This window comes from Orycteropus afer, unplaced genomic scaffold (genome assembly GCF_000298275.1).
Source record: "Orycteropus afer afer isolate SDZICR_OR568_19922 unplaced genomic scaffold, OryAfe1.0 scaffold00476, whole genome shotgun sequence".
NCBI classification, from domain to species: Eukaryota; Metazoa; Chordata; class Mammalia; order Tubulidentata; family Orycteropodidae; genus Orycteropus; species Orycteropus afer.
The window spans coordinates 472,928-488,429 of NW_006922063.1; the positions used below are offsets into that span (position 1 = coordinate 472,928).

Here is a 15,502-nt window from a genome sequence, read left to right on the forward strand (position 1 = left end):
CGGCCACCACTGCTAACGCCGCCAGGTAAGGGCGCCAGGCCAGTCCGCGCCCCGCGCGCCCGGGCCCCGGCCCTTTGGCCTGGCGGCCGGGCCGCCATGATCCCGAGCGGCCGCCGGGCCCAGCTCAAAATGGAGGCTGCGAGGGAGGGGTACCCAGCGCCGTCTCGTCCCGGCCCCCAGCCCTAGAGGGACCCCCAGCCCTGGACGGAGCCGGGCGGTATCGAGGCCCTGCACCTGAGCGAAGGGGCGGGGGCGTGGACGGCCCTGACTCCCTCTTCCCTCTGTCCTCCCTGCAGCCACGACAAGGGACCCGAAGCAGAAGAAGGCGTCGAGCTGCAGGAAGGTGAGTGCGCGCGGGGCCCCTGGGGCTGCACCTCGCGCCCGGGGAGGGGGCTGGGGCGCCTTGGCCCGGTCTGGCCGCTGACCATCCCCCTGCCCTTCTCCGCCCGACTCCAGGCGGAGACGGCCCTGGGGCAGAGGAGCAGACGGCGGTGGCCATCGCCAGCGTCCAGCAGGCGGCGTTCGGCGACCACAACATCCAGTACCAGTTTCGCACAGAGAATAATGGAGGACAGGTGAGGCCTTGGGCTGGGAGCTGGATGGGCAGGCGGGCAAGCTGATGCGTGAGCTGAGAGCTCGGAGGGGGACTTGGGCCTGGCCCCCTGCCCGAGCCCCAGCGCCGGCCTCGCTGTTCTGCTGCCCTCTGCAGGTGACATACCGTGTAGTCCAGGTGACTGATGGTCAGCTGGATGGCCAGGGTGACACGGCTGGCGCAGTCAGTGTGGTGTCTACGGCTGCCTTCACGGGTGGTCAGCAGGCTGTGGCCCAGGTGGGTGTGGACGGGGCAGCTCAGCGCCCAGGCCCCACCGCTGCCTCTGTGCCCCCAGGTCCTGCAGCACCCTTTCCTCTGGTAGGTACCTAGCAACGCCCTGGGAGTGAAGGGGTACCCTAACTTTGGGAGCCCCAGAGGGTGGGGGCGGGTGAACACAAGTGGGGCACAGGTGCTACCTTCAGGCTATTAGGCCATCTGGTATCATGTTCTGTTTTGCAAGGTGAAACCTTGTGCAAGGTCTGCTCTCCAGGCCTCAGTCTTTTCCGTTTAGAATGGGCCTAATTAACAGTTTTTTAGAGATAACAACGGACCTCTCAGAAATAATTGCTGAGTATCTGCCAAGTCCCAGGACTATCTGGACACATGGCACAGAGTGGCATGCACATATATCCCCCATGCCTACAGAAAACGTATTAAACATCAGACACACCAACCCAGGGATGAGATGGGGGAAAGAGAGAGAGTTATGAGTGGCCTCTGTCCTATACCTAGGCTGTAATCCAAAATCCCTTCAGTAATGGTGGCAGCCCAGCAGCCGAGGCTGTCAGTGGGGAGGCACGATTTGCCTATTTCCCAGCCTCCAGCGTGGGAGATACTACGGCTGTCTCAGTGCAGACCACAGACCAGAGCTTACAGGCCGGAGGTAAGGGGAGAAAGGGACCAGAACAGAGGGCAGGGGAGGCAGCAATCCTAGCAGGGACAGAAGCCCCCCAACCAGTGCCAGTGATGCCCCCATCTATGGCACTGACTCCTACTTTTCCCGTTGCAGGCCAGTTCTATGTCATGATGACCCCCCAGGATGTGCTTCAGACAGGAACACAGAGGACGATTGCACCCCGGACACACCCCTATTCCCCGTACGTGCAGAAGCCTTGGTCCCAGGGGCAGGGGACACTGGGAAAGCCTGAAGCTGGGTCTAGTGGTCAAGAAAATTTTCTGGGCTGAGACCTGGGCAGTTCAGCACACAGCAGGCACTCAGTGTATTTGTTGTTTTATTCCTGTTTATGTTGTGTTAAGTAAAGAGAGCATCTGTTTCTGAACGTGGATTTATCTTGCAAATAAAACTTTTAAGTCTTGTTGCTTAACAAATACTCAGGTAAGTGGATCCTGAGATAATGTGCTCATTTTTTTGTTTTTCTTCTAGGAAAATTGACGGAACCAGAACACCGCGGGATGAGAGAAGGCGAGCCCAGCACAATGAAGGTAAGGACAAGGGGGAGTGCTGTGCCGTCCCAGGCAGTCGCTCCTGGTGTCTGGAGCCACAGGTGGGAAGCAGCTCTCACCCGATACCAGGCATGCACGTACTCAACAGGTATTTGTTGACAGTTTTTGCTGGAAAGTAGAAAGTGACCAGGGAGGGTATTGAGCTCAGTGTTGGCAACTGTTAGGCAGGGGGCAGGAGCATGTGTTTTGTCATGTCCGGCTTTTGAATTAGTAGCTGCCATCCAAAATGAGAGATTTCATATTTCATTTCATATTTACATCTGGATTTCCGCCCCCCCCCTTGGAAAATTGGGTGATCTGGCTCCCTTAGGCCCACCATTCCATGTGGCACCCATTGCCGGGGCAGAGCGCACCTGCTGGAGCGTGAGCCCCTCACGCAGCCCCAGCTGTCTGAGGAGGTCGGCAGCTCTGTAGCCGTCCTTGTACTCACATCCCTCATTCCAGTGTCTGCCCAGCCTCCAGAGGTGGGGCTGGTCGCCTGAGGAAGCGGCTTCTGGCTAAGGCCAGAGAGTCTGCTCTTCCCAGAAACACCAAATCCCACCTTTTAGTTCATTGTAGCCCTTGACACTTTCCACTATTCCCTAACCAGTCCTTACAGCAATATAGAAGTGCCAGAGGGATACTTAACAGCCGAACATCTGTCGTTTCAGCAAATACCTGACATGGATTCTGGGCCAAACCACATGTGCCCTGTGCCAGCTCAGGGTCCAGATGTCAGATGTTAGGGCGCTCAGAAGAGGAGGTTTATTTCTGACTAGTGAAGCTTCCCCAGAGAAGGGGCCTTTGGAAGTACTTATCAGCAGAGGGGAACACAGAGAAGAGGGGAAGGCAGAGTGGCGAGTGGGGTCAGTTTGCTTCAGCCGGCCAGGGCTTGCTTGCTCATGACACAGAGGCTGTGTGGACGGCATTGAGAAGAGAGCCTAGTGGGGTCAAGGATGACTTGACTGCCAGCATGAGGCCCCAGGAGTCGGAATGCAGGGAGGGGGCAGGGGTTGGCCTGTGGCTGCACAACAAGGCAGCCTATGGAGTTCAGATACAGTAGCTAATAGGACAGAAGAATTGGGGTTGCATGCTGGGGTCAGGTGGGCCTTCGAGGGAGAGAGGTTGGGGGAGGCTGGTTTGAAGGAAGGAAGGTGAGTGTGGGCCTGGTTTTGGGTAGAGTGAGTTTGAGGGGTCTCCAGTGACTTCCCCTGGCAGCCCTGGCCCCACTGGCGGGCCATGGGACTTTAGGCTGGTTCTTAACTCGGCACCTGTTTCCTTCTTTGTAAAACGGTGTTGACACAGCTACTCTAGAGGCTCAATGAGGAGTCAGTGAGTTGACACAGGTGAGGCCCCCAGCTGAGGGTGTGGCGTGGGGCACAGAGACAATGTAGCAAGGGCCTGTTGTGATTTCGCAGCCTCCCTCCTCCACCTGCTCACTGCCTCTTACTGGGTTAATCTAGGTCTTGAATCTTTCTCATCCTTCGAAAACAATCTTCTTATTAACCTCTGGGTATCTCTTGCCCCTTCTCCCCTCTTAAAGTATAGAACACTTGCCCCATCTCCTGCCCATGCCCCAGACCCTCTGCAGCCTGCTCATGTCTCTATCAGACGACTCTGTTTAAGCTGACAACTTCATTGCCAAACCCACTGGCTTCCTTTCCTGTCTGAGTTTCACGTTTCTGACCCTACCTGTTCCCCCCTTTGGGGAATACCCCTTGCTCCTTTGCCCTCTGAGTCTCCTGTATGCTTTGCTTCTTCCTGGCCTGGCCCTCAAACCAAGGTTTCGCAGGCTCTTCTGGAAAGCTTGTTAGAAATCAAGCTGTCTCCAGGCCCCTTCCCAGGAGGTCCTGGCTGGGGTTGGGGGGTAGGGGTGGCATGCCTGAATCTGTATCTTCAACTTTGTGTGAGTTTGAGAAACTGCTTTGGCTGTTGGTTTTCCTAGAGGTCTAGCCTCTGTGCTTCAGAAGTGTGAAACTGGACGGCTCTCAGAAGCTCTTATCAGTGTCCCCAAAGCTCTGTTCCCAACTGCAGGTGTTTGTCTGTGTGGTAGCGGCTTTCAGATCAACTCCCCGATCTCCTTTTCCTCTTTTTTCCACGCAGTCCTTGGTACTGCAGGGGCCAGAGGGAGCAAAGTGTCCTTGGTGTGTCGGACAGAGCAGTGGTGGGTCACTGGTAAACAGGGACACGTATGTCCTGCGTGAATGAAGGGCAGCCCATTGTCAGAATCAGGGCCCACTGTTGACAGAATCCTGAGAAGCTAGAATTGTAGATCTTCATCTGAACTCTGATTTTCAAGTCTGAATTGAATTTCTTACTCTGTTTTATTAGTTTTCACTTTTAACGTTATTAATTCATTCCTTTATCTACTTTGGGTTTAATTTGCCAGATTGTTCCCCATGGCTTTTAAAGGTGATGTTAGCCTTTTCTAATTATAAGCATTTATAGTTGTAAATTTCACTCCACCACTTACCTGCACCTTATCTGAATAAGTTGTGTTTCTTCTGACGTTCAGATCAAAATATTTTCCAATTTTGCTTGTACTTTCTTCTTTGGCCCATGGGTTGCTTTAGAAGTGTGTTGCTTAATTTCCAAATATTTGTGGATTTTTCTGGATATCTTTTTGTTAACTGATTTTAATTTCTTTCAGTTCTGTTGTAGTGAGAGAACCTACTGTGTATGATTCCAATAATTTACTCATTTATTGATAGTTATTTTATGGCCCAGGGGCCCTGGTGGCAAAAAGAGTTAAGTTCTTGATTGTGAATACAGGTTGGCAGTTCCAACTGCCCAGAAAGCCCTGGTGATCTGCTTCTGTAGTGACTGCAGCCAAGCAAACCCTCTGAGGTGGTTCTACTCTGCCACATGGGGTCGCTGTGACTCAGTCTATTCAGTGGCACCCACCGACAGTGTTTTATGGCCAAGAATATGGTCTGTCTTGGTGTCAGTTCCCATGTGCACTGCTCTTGGGAGAAGTGTTCATTTAAGTCAAGTTAGTTGAACGTGTTCAGGTTTCCTGTACAGGCAGTCACCGGCTTAAAATGGGGTTCTGTTCCGACAGCTCAGTCATAGTTCTGATGTAAGTTGAGTACCTCTTTGTTTGGTTTTGAAAATTATTGCCTTTTATCAGCATCTTTATACATCTGATCTTTATTTGTTTTTGAGGGTTGGAAACATTACGTATATACTCACAGACGTATCTTAGTACGTACACATATAAAAAAAATACACAAATAGTAAAAATTTTACTCTGACGATGAAGAAGAGGTGGACAACACTGGCATCTTGTCAGTTGCAGTAATACCTCCACTAGCAGCAAAAGGTCCTGGATCTCTAAGATTATCCCTAGGAATGGTGTTAGCGTTTTCAGTCAAAAAATTAGAGTTATCGGTATGATCCTTTTGTTCATGTATTTCATAATAACATCTCACTGCTTCCCGACTCTGTCTGTTGACTTGAGCAAAAAAAAAACAACAAACCACCAGATGACCATAAGTGCAGTTCATTGTAACTCATACATTGTAAGTTGGGGACTACCCATCACCTGGTTTTTCTTATACTTATTTTGTCAATTACTGAGAGGAGTGTTGAAGTCTCCAGTTTTATTGGTGGATTTTTCTATTTTACCTCTCAGTTCTGACAGGTTTTGCTTCTAAGCTGTGTTTTAAATGTTATATGGGTAACATATGGAATAAATGTAGCCTTGGCCTTAATGGTTCTTCCTCCATTTTAAATGTACAGTAATGGTCTCCCCAAACCACAGGCCTGACCACATTGCCATCTGCCTTAATGAAGGCCCTACACTCGGGCCTAGGCTGCTAGAACATGAGGTCCAGACCCATTAGCATGGCATTCAAGGCCTCAACAGCCTATTTTTACAACCTGTCGTTCTCCCTCTACCTTTCCTACCACATGTCCCCCAAATGTACTTCATGTTACCATTTCTAGGATCTTGGCATCTGTCTGATGGTCCTAGTCATAGTATTGGAAGGTTTTTGGAAGAAAGAGAGGGAGGTGAGAGAGAAGGAGGGGCCAGGGAGGAGGGTGGTATTACCCCGACCAAAGCAAGGAGGCCCTTGGAGGTAGGGAGGGGCTGGTCAGCAGGAAGTAGATGAAACCAACTCCTAAGGGAAAGATAGTGGGGTTTGCCTATTGGTGGGCCGTGAGTGTCATTTGAGGGAATGGCAGGGTGGGAGGAAGTGCTAGCCTTGGAGAGAGTGAGGAGTGAGGAGCTCACCCCTTATTTCTCTCAACACCGCCAATTTCTCATCACCACTGCCCCGAGGAGTAAGGAGCTCACCCTCGTTTCTCTTGTTGTTGTTTGCCGTCGAGTCGGCCCCGACTCATAGCGACCCCTCCTTGGGTTTCCGAGGCACTATCACTACAGAAGTAGGATTGCCCAACCTTCCTTCCGAGTCGTTTCTCTTAGCACCCACAATTTCTCATCACCACTGCCCAACCCTAGAAGATGCCCCCTTGCCCTCCTTCCCAAATCCTACCCAGGTGTAGGTCTAGTCCCTCTCACCAGCCTTGCAGGACCCACGTGGGTTTCTTCCTCCACAAACACCTCTTTCATGAGCCATCCTGGCAGGAGAACTAGGGAAAGTGGGGTGGGGGTGAAGGAGTAGCTGAGTTTTATTTTGTTTCCCCACCCTGTTTACTATGTGCCAGGAAGTTACTGAAGGGCTGAGACAGTCTTGCTTTGATAGGCCTCGAACCAGGGGTCTCAGGCTGTGATGTGTATAGACTTTAGGCAGGTGTCATAAGGATGTGACATGGGCCAGATGAGGAGCCAGAGGACAGGTGCACATGCCCTGTGTGAAGGGAGGAAGCTGCTACTCAGGTCACCTGATAAGAGTTTGAGTGAGGTGGTGGAGTTTTGCGAAGTGAAATAAAATCTGGATACTTCACTGGTTTGTCATCCCTGATCTCCAAGATAGGGTTCACATTGGCCTTTGTGAGGGCAGAGCCCTGAGAACCACAAATGCCTGTCTGGGGAACTGGACTTGCTGCTGGGGCAGAGTTTTAAGTAGGGGTAAGACCTGGTCAGACTTGGGTTTTAAAGATGAAGAAAAAACAAAATCAAGATAGATGTCAAGAGTTTTGGGGAGGTTGAGGACTATGGGCAGTCAAGTAGGGATTGTGGGAACCAAACGTAAAGATGTGAGAACTCCTCAGAGATGGTGGCCAACTGAACTGCTTTGAATGTATGTTGGCTGCCATCTTTGAGTGGGGCACCGCTGCCTGTTTCCTTCTCGGGTCAAAGTCTCATGTATGGTTGCCATGCAACGTGTATGCTCCATCATCCAGGACTAAACTTGTTTGCAGCTCCGGTCCAGGAACTCTGGGACCGAAGGTGCTCTGCTCCAGGCTCTAGATGGTAATTAGGTCTCCCTTAACATCTGTGCAGTTAGCCTTTATAAGACTATAGTGGGATGGAAAAACTGACCAATCCCCTTAGTAGACAAAAACTCACCTTATTTGCATAGTAATCAACCAGTCCCCAAAAGGATTTTATGCTCCTTATTTACATAATAAACTGACCAATCACTGCAAGGTACATAAAATAGACCAATCATAGGATATACTGTGGCCTAACTAATTATTTTTGGCAGAATTATAAACCCAAGGCCATAAAGGCTACTTATAAGAAACACGCATTGCACTGTACCTCCCAAGAATACATGCCCAGTATAGATAGAACTCCACTCTTCTAAAGAAGCCAAAGATGCCAGTTACTATGCAAGATTGTCCAATTTTTAAATGCTGGCTCAAAATTTTTTTAATTTTAAAAAGTATTCTGGACAGGCCAACAAACAAACCTGCACCCTCAGCTTTGATTTCTGCCCTAAAGTTGCGTGTAGTGCTTGTGGGTTAGAACTTCTTCTTTCCTATTGAAAAGAAATATAAAGTGGGCTTGGAAGCCAAGCTGCCTAGGTTCAAATCTCGGCCTTGCCTCTTCCTAACTGTATGATATGGGACGGGGCCTGAGGCGTGGTAGCTTTCTTCTGAGACAAGTTGCTCAGCAGTGTGCCTGGCACACAGTAGGTGCTGTAAGTACAGCTGTTATTGTTGTCATTCCACAGTGGAGCGGAGGCGGAGGGACAAGATCAATAACTGGATCGTCCAACTTTCAAAAATCATTCCAGATTGTAACGCAGACAATAGCAAGACAGGAGCGGTGAGTGCTCCCTGACCCTCAGTTGCTGCAGTTGGCCCAGCTCCCCAACCCCATGTGGAAAGATGAACTGACCACCAGGCACAGGAGTTAGCCTGAGGTGGCCTGCCGGGCAGGTGCTGGTGGTGAGTGCCAACTCTTGCTCTTTCCTGTCCCCCAGAGTAAAGGAGGGATCTTGTCAAAGGCCTGTGACTACATCCGGGAGCTACGTCAGACCAACCAGCGCATGCAAGAGACCTTCAAGGAGGCTGAGCGGCTGCAGATGGACAATGAGCTCTTGAGGCAACAGGTGAGTGCCAGGACCTGGAGCTGGGTGGAGGGCCCCGGAACCCCCAAGACACAAGGAGCCAGCCCTCTCCCTTGCAACCTGTTGTGTGTCTACCAGATAGAGGAGCTGAAGAATGAGAACGCCCTGCTTCGAGCCCAGCTGCAGCAACACAACCTCGAGATGGTGGGCGAGAGTACGCGGCAGTGACGCCAACCCCACTGTGCGAACAGGAGCCTCCTCCGGGCCCTCCGCTGCCCCCTTCCCCAGCCCTTAGCACAGAGAGGGACAGATGCCCCTCCCCCAGCTGCGTTTTTTTATAGTAGATTTTTAACAAAATGGGGAGAAGTAATGCATTTCTGTGGATACAGCCCCCATCACCCACCTCAACTTGGAAATGACATCCCCCCATCTGTCTTGTCTGTCTCCTCTCTCAGCCCCCACTAAACCCTGGCACATCTAGTCCTGCCTGAAGGCAAGAGGGAGGAGGACAGAGGCCCTGCCATATCCCGCTGCCTCCTTGGTCTCTAGAGGCGCTGAGACAGGGTGCTTATGGGAAGGAGGAGAGCCTTTGGGAGGCCCTCCCAGGGCCTGGACCTAAGCAGGGAGGCCATGTCCTACCCCCACCTCTTGTTTCTGGATCCCTGCTCCCCTTTGGGTGTGTGTGTGTGTTTTAATTTTCTTTATGGAAAAAATGGACAAAAAAAAAAAAAAAAAAACACAAAAAAATAGAGAGGTATTTAACTGCAATAAACTGGCGCCATGTGGCCCCCGCCTTGTCTGTTGATGTGTCTGCCCATCTCAGGGGTGGGCAGGGGCTGGGTTTGCAGAGCTCCCTGAGAGCAAGGCTTCAGCTCTCACATTTCTAAACGTGGCCCAGCCCCTGCTACCCTGGACCACTTGGTACCCAGTCTTTTGGTTGGATGGAGGAATGAAGAAGTGAATGTCCTTTGACACCCCAGGTGTGCATATGTGGGACTGGGATCAAGGGCAAGTCCCATGTTGTTGGGGGAGAGGCTGGGGTCTCCCATGTCAGCAATTCCTAAAATCAGGACTAGTTCCTGACCTTCCCTTCTAGGCTGCAGCCCTCCCCCCTGTGCCAGCCAATGGTGGGGCCTGGCCTTGAGCCCCTCACCCCCAGGAAGGGCCAGTGGCCAGGAAGCCAGGCTTGGCCCGTCAGCCTGTCGCCTGGAGCCGTGGCTCTGGCGCCTCTACCGTGACCCCTGCCCCTGAGGGATGATGAAACCTGGCCTGAGTCGAGATGCAGTGACACCTAGCAGGGCTGGGGGATGCTACCATGTCTCCCTGTGGGTGAAGCTGTGGCCACTCTCTGGGCCCTGCCTCATTCTGCAGCCCCTATGCAAGTCCATCCACTCCTGGGGTCTCAGCCTACCAGTCAGGTCCCCTTTGTGAGCTCTCCACTCTTGCTCCTCCCTGGCTGCCCTCAACTGGTCTCTTCCTTGTACTTGTTTGAGAGCATGGTCTCTGTTCCCTGGCCTTTCCTGTGTTAGGGCTCTTCTTTGAGTTGGGAGGGTAGGTTGGGCAGGAGAGTGAGGAGGAGCCTGCCGTGGGGTGAGTGGGGAGGTGGGTGGCAGGGAGCAAAGCTTACTTCCCAGGGGCCTTCCATTTCTGTGGTAGCTTTCTTCTGAGTAGCCAGGAAGAAGTGTTTATTCATGGACAACATTGGGGCCAGGCCCTGGTAAGAGGGTTGAGACAGAGACACCAAGGGCCTGGGCTATGGGCCAAGTGCACCCTGAGGTGGCCTGGGTAGTGGAGGACTGAGGGCACTGTAGGCAGGCAGCCTCATCCCCATCCAGCTGGAGAACCAGTGCTCCCAACAGAAAATGCCCCCTGGTTTTTGAAGCATTCGTTTTGAAGCATTCGTAGATGGTTGTGTGAAGACTTTCACGGTTGACTTGGAGGTACCAACATGACGCCCTGAAGGCGGGGTTGGGATGAGGTGTGCACAGACCCCTCATGAGCCTGTGTGAGCCAGCTCCGGCACACGTCCATCCTGCAGTGGCTGCTGAGAGGCAGGAAAAGCGGGTGATGAGGAGCAAAGGCCTCCAAGTCAGGCTGCCCAGATCCCAGCCCTCTTTCTACCTTCAGCACGACTTCTGTAAAGCGAAGAAAATGAGGGTGGGGGGACATGGGGGCTCCTAAGAGGAAGCAGGGTTGGGTGGCTGAGAAGGCAGGGCCCCTGAACGCAGGCAGAGCTCCGGGTGGCACAGGCAGCTGGGAGCTGCTTGTAGAGAACAGGTGGCCCGGCTGAGTTAATCTGCTCCTCTGGTGTCAAAAAAGCGAGTCAGCATATACACTTAGGGCCAAAACCAGACCCACTGCCACCAAGTCGATTCTGACTCATAGTGACCCCGTAGGGCACAGTGGAACTTCCCCGTGTGGTTTCCAAAGCTGTATGCCTTTAGAGAGGCAGACTGCTTCATCTTTCTCCTGCAGAGCAGCTGGTGGGTTCGAACTGCTGACCTTTTGCTTAGCAGCTGAATGCTGTAACCACTGCACCACCAGAGCTCCTGTGCTTAGGCCAGTGTCTGGCATGTAAGTGGCACTCCTCAGCTGTTAGGCATGACTGTAATGCTCCTGTGCCCATTCTCCAGATACCAGGAGGACTTTTATGATTCTGACACTTTGAAAACACTGCATGAGTGCTGGGGGCTCACGCCAACACAGAGCCCTGCACCTTGCTGCTGTCCTGGTGTTCCTACCAGAATCCGTGCATGGGTGAAGAGAACTCAAAGCAGTGGGAAGCTTTCCCAAACCATGCCAGGTGCTCCTGAGGTGCCTGGCGGTTGACGGCCATCTCACACATGGATGTAGGCATCAGGAGTTGGGGGGAAGGAGAGGATACTTCTGCTCACCAACTTCTGGGAAAAAAGAGGAGCATTTTTCTGAGATCAATGGGTGACGTCATATTGGATAAAGAGTTCCTTAGGTAGCTGGCTGGATGTCCATGTCTGTGGCCCTGTCTGCCCCACCCCCTGGACACACCTCTGCTGGCTAAGGGTGACACAACCCTGTTCCCTGTCACTCTGTTCCCGCTTATCTCTCCCACCTTTTCGGCGCCACCACCTTCTTGGAAGTGAGTCAGGACAGAAGGGGAGGGGGCTCAACACCCCCGCCCCTCCAGCAAGCCACATAAAAGTGACTGTAACTGGGCTCCGAACACCACAGCAAGTCCTACGCTCAACAGCAGGACAGACAGGCAAACAGACGTACAATGGCAACGAACGTTCAGGTCCAGGCTGCTTGCCTCCTGCTCCTCCTCCTCACCGGCCTGACCAGTGCTTGGCTTCTTCCCCACCAGGTGAGAACCTCCAGGACCTGGGGCCCAGGAAGGCAGCAGGGACTGGGAAGCCAGAGCCCTGTGTGTGTGCTGGGTGTGTGTGGGGGTCAGAGGGGGGGTCCTGAGCACTGCTGGGGGTCCCCAAGAACTTGGCAAAGCCCAGGTCAGGGAAGGGGGCACTGCAGCTGCTTAAAGAACAGGGATGGGGTACTGAGTGGCAGGGACCAGGGGCTCCTAAATTCCACAGATATTTGCGTCCCTAGTCTGTGCTGAGGGAGCTCTGGTGGGGTAGTGCTTCAGGCATTTGACTGCTAACCATTAGGATGATAGTTCAAATCCAGCAGCCACTTCACAGAAGGAAGATGGGGCAATCTACTTCTGTAAAAATGTACTGCCTTGGAAACCCAGTGGGGTTGCTATGAGTCAGAACTCTATGAGTCATCAACTCGAGGCCAGTGAGTTTGGTTTGGTTAGTCTGTGCTAAGGGCTATCCAAGACACTGGGAATACTGCAATGAACAAAGTAGATTAGAGACAAGATACTTGCTATGAATGTTTACATTCTAGTCAGAGGATTAGTCAATAAACAAAACATAAAATAATTTGTGATCAGCAGATGCTATTTGTTTCATGAATAACAAAACAGGGTGGTAGAGTGACCAAGGGAAGTACTTCAGATGGAGTCATGGGCCCAGCAGTCAAGAGAAGCTGCTTTGTGAGAAAGTGACATTTGAGTTGAAGCTTGGATTTTCCAGGCAAAGGGGACACCATGCAACATGGCAAACCCAAGGATCAGACAGTTTAGTAAGTGAAGGAGATGGTACTTGGACATGAGGTCAAGGGATGGGTAAGGGTAGATCACGCAAACTTGGTGGGAAACTGTGCAAACACTGGTTTTCCCTCTGAGTGCAAGGGCTTTTAGACGGGGCATGCCATGATCAGGCTGATGTTGCTAAAGTTTACTCTGCTCTGTGGAGAACTGATTGTAAGGGGGCATAGACACAGGGGCACTTGTGACGAGGCTGTTGCTGGCATGTAGGCAAGAAAGGAGGAAATCCTGAAGGTAGTAACTGTGGGGAAAGAAAGGGACGGATCTGGGATGTGTTTAGGGAGGAGGACTCCCTGTGGGAGGTGAGCAAACAAGAAAGTAAGGCCGGTCCTTGGGTTCCAGCTGAACGGTGGGGTGCCAACCACTGGGTGGGGGCCACTCTGTGCTCTGCCAGGCCCCCTGCCATCCTCAACACTCCCTTCTTTTGCAGACAAGACAGCTTGCAGACCACCAGGCCCAGGACACAGCTGAAGCCAAGGCCGGCTTGACGGTGAGACCACCTGGGACTCCCCTCTGAGCCACCCCACCCTTCCCTTCCCTGTGCTCATGCATTACTTACTCTTCCCTTCTTTCCTGCAGCCTGTGGTCCAGAGGCTACAGAGACGAGATACCCACTTCCCCATCTGCATGTTCTGCTGTGACTGCTGTCAAAAGTCAAAGTGTGGGTTGTGCTGCAAGACATAGCCCTGGCCCCCAAGCGCCCCCCCCCCCACTTCCTTATTTATTCCTGCCGCCCTCCAATGCTCAGTGAATGGGGTGAATGGTCTTGGAATAAAATAAAATGGCTGGTTCTATTATTTTCCAAACTGGAGTGTCTGTCTGTTCCCTTTTTTACTGCCAAAGGTCTATGCCAGAGGCTTCCTCTGGTCCCCACCTCACAAGGTCCAGCGTTTGGTGAAGTGTATGTGTTGGGGGAAGGGGGCTGCAGGAAGTTGGCGGAGCAAATTTGTTTTCTCTTCTTCCACTTCTTTCTCCTCTTCAAAAGTCTTGGAATTTATCTTGCAACAGTAGGGGACTGTGATAGCTATGGGTCAACTTAGCTGGGCCTGGGTGAGTGGCTGGGCAGCTGATGGTAGTTATTCCCCATGATGAGACTGGCAATCAACTCCATGGTGGGATCTGCCACAAGCAGCCACAGGGATATAGTTTGCTTCTTGTATATAAGGAGAAGCCTTGGGGGACGGTCTCTAGCTTATGGCACACTTGAACTTGCATGTAGCCGTGTCATTCAGCAGCCTGCCGTGCTCTGCCGACCTTGGGATTTTCAATGGACTTGAATTAATGGTCTGCCATGTGGTTTGGTAACATTGGGACTGTGCCTTTTTACTTGTCAACCTTGGGCTTGTCAGTCTTGGCAGCCAGCAACTGTCTGAGTGAAGAAAAGCCTCTAGCTCCAGTGGGGCGGGAGCAGGAACAGAGCTGAAGCCCAAGGTTGAGGGGCTTTCACCCAGCCCCTAGAACCTGGCACTTTGAACTCAGACTTAAGGCCTCCAAACTGTAAGAGAATAAACTCCTGTTTTTTAAAGCCATCCCATTTGTGGTATATTCTTGTCAGAGCGGCACTAGGTAACCTGAACAGGTTAAAAGTAAAATCTTATTAAAACAAAGGTAACAAACTCAAATATCTGGCAAGGGTATTTCAAAGGGAGGTCCAGGAACTCCTTCCAGGGGTCCACAAAGTGGAAACTACTAAGACGTCTCTTGTCTTTTTCCATTTCTTTCTATTATGAGTGGACAGTGGAGCTTTCCAGATGCTTCATGACGTGATGACATCATCACTCATGGCTAATGGATTGTGTGCTTGTATTTTAGAACTTTTCCAGTTTCAACTCCTAATATGTTAAACAATCACAGTACAGATACAACCTACTTAAATGTTCTTGTGGGTTCTTAATTTTTATAAAGGGATCCTGGGACCCAAAACTTTGAGAACCACTGGCCTTTCAGGGACTAACCCACTGCCGTTGAGTCGGATCCGACTCATAGCGACCCCTCCTTGGGTTTCTGAGGCAGTCTCTCTATGGGAGTAGATTGCCCAACCTTCCTTCCAAGGAGTGGTTGATGCGTTTGAACTGCCAGCCTTCTGGTTAGCAGTCAAATACCTTAGGCACTACACCACCAGAGCTCCTTTTCAGGGACTAGACAGGTACAATCAGTGAGTAAAGCATGCTGGCTTTTTTGAGTTCCCAAATCAAACCAAACTCATGGCCATCAAGTCGATTCCAAATCATAGTGACCCCCTTTAGGTTTCCAAGGTGACAAATCTTTATGGAAGTAGATTGCCCAGTCTTCCTTCTGCAGAGTGGCTGGTGGGTTTGAACCCCCAACCTTCTGGTTAGCAGTCAAATGCCTTAGGCACTGTGCCACCAGAGCTCCTTGCTTTGTTGAGTAGAAGCATCTTAAGTCACATTCTCTCAACAAGGCCCCACTTTGTACACGAAATGCATAAGCATATTCTTCACCCCCACAAGGTATTAAGTTCTCTCCTATTCTTCTTCTTCTTCTTCTTCTTTTTTTTAATTGTGATTTGGGTGGAGATTTACAGAGCAAATTCACTTTTCATACAGCAGTTCACATACACTTTGTCTCATGACATTGACCACAGTTCACCACAATGCAACAGCTCCCTTCACACTTCCTCCCCATAGTTACCTCTTCACAGTGTCTATCCCTCCATGCACTCCTGCTTCCTGAGATGTCTCCCTGTGCATAAGCAGCCCTTCTTTCTCCCATGATTGTTCTCTCCAAGGAGTGTATCTACCTGAAGTAAATGTTCAACTCTTTTGTTTGGCTGGAAACCACAGGTGTGGGTTCAATTCCAGACCTGAAGGGCAGCTAGGGGCCATAGTCTCAGTGGTTCCACCGGGCTCTATTGGACCAGCAAACCTGGTCCCC

General features: G+C 51.5%; 2 protein-coding genes across 2 annotated transcripts; both read left to right on the forward strand.

Moving 5' to 3' along the window:
* Positions 1-96: 96 nt before the first annotated feature.
* Positions 97-8,688, forward strand: USF2 (upstream transcription factor 2, c-fos interacting). Its single transcript, XM_007954877.2, has 10 exons — positions 97-149; positions 297-343; positions 457-575; positions 710-910; positions 1,325-1,475; positions 1,602-1,689; positions 1,977-2,035; positions 8,122-8,216; positions 8,374-8,502; positions 8,599-8,688. The coding sequence occupies exons 1-10, from the start codon at positions 97-99 to the stop codon at positions 8,686-8,688; spliced, it is 1,032 nt and encodes a 343-aa protein (XP_007953068.1).
* Positions 8,689-11,713: 3,025 nt separating this feature from the next.
* Positions 11,714-13,291, forward strand: LOC103209068 (hepcidin antimicrobial peptide). Its single transcript, XM_007954835.1, has 3 exons — positions 11,714-11,800; positions 13,038-13,097; positions 13,187-13,291. Exons 1-3 carry the CDS (start codon positions 11,714-11,716, stop codon positions 13,289-13,291), a joined length of 252 nt encoding a protein of 83 aa, XP_007953026.1.
* Positions 13,292-15,502: the final 2,211 nt, after the last annotated feature.

What these genes read in the sequence shown, in the direction of transcription:
- LOC103209068 (XM_007954835.1), top strand. Translation starts at nt 11,714, where the DNA reads ATGGCAACGAACGTTCAGGTCCAGGCTGCTTGCCTCCTGCTCCTCCTC. An exon ending in CTTGGCTTCTTCCCCACCAG is followed by an intron (nt 11,801 to 13,037) that starts GTGAGAACCTCC and finishes CTTCTTTTGCAG; the next exon opens with ACAAGACAGCTTGCAGACCA. An exon ending in AAGCCAAGGCCGGCTTGACG is followed by an intron (nt 13,098 to 13,186) that starts GTGAGACCACCT and finishes TCTTTCCTGCAG; the next exon opens with CCTGTGGTCCAGAGGCTACA.
- USF2 (XM_007954877.2), top strand. Translation starts at nt 97, where the DNA reads ATGATCCCGAGCGGCCGCCGGGCCCAGCTCAAAATGGAGGCTGCGAGG. An exon ending in CAGAGAATAATGGAGGACAG is followed by an intron (nt 576 to 709) that starts GTGAGGCCTTGG and finishes TGCCCTCTGCAG; the next exon opens with GTGACATACCGTGTAGTCCA. An exon ending in CTGCAGCACCCTTTCCTCTG is followed by an intron (nt 911 to 1,324) that starts GTAGGTACCTAG and finishes TCCTATACCTAG; the next exon opens with GCTGTAATCCAAAATCCCTT.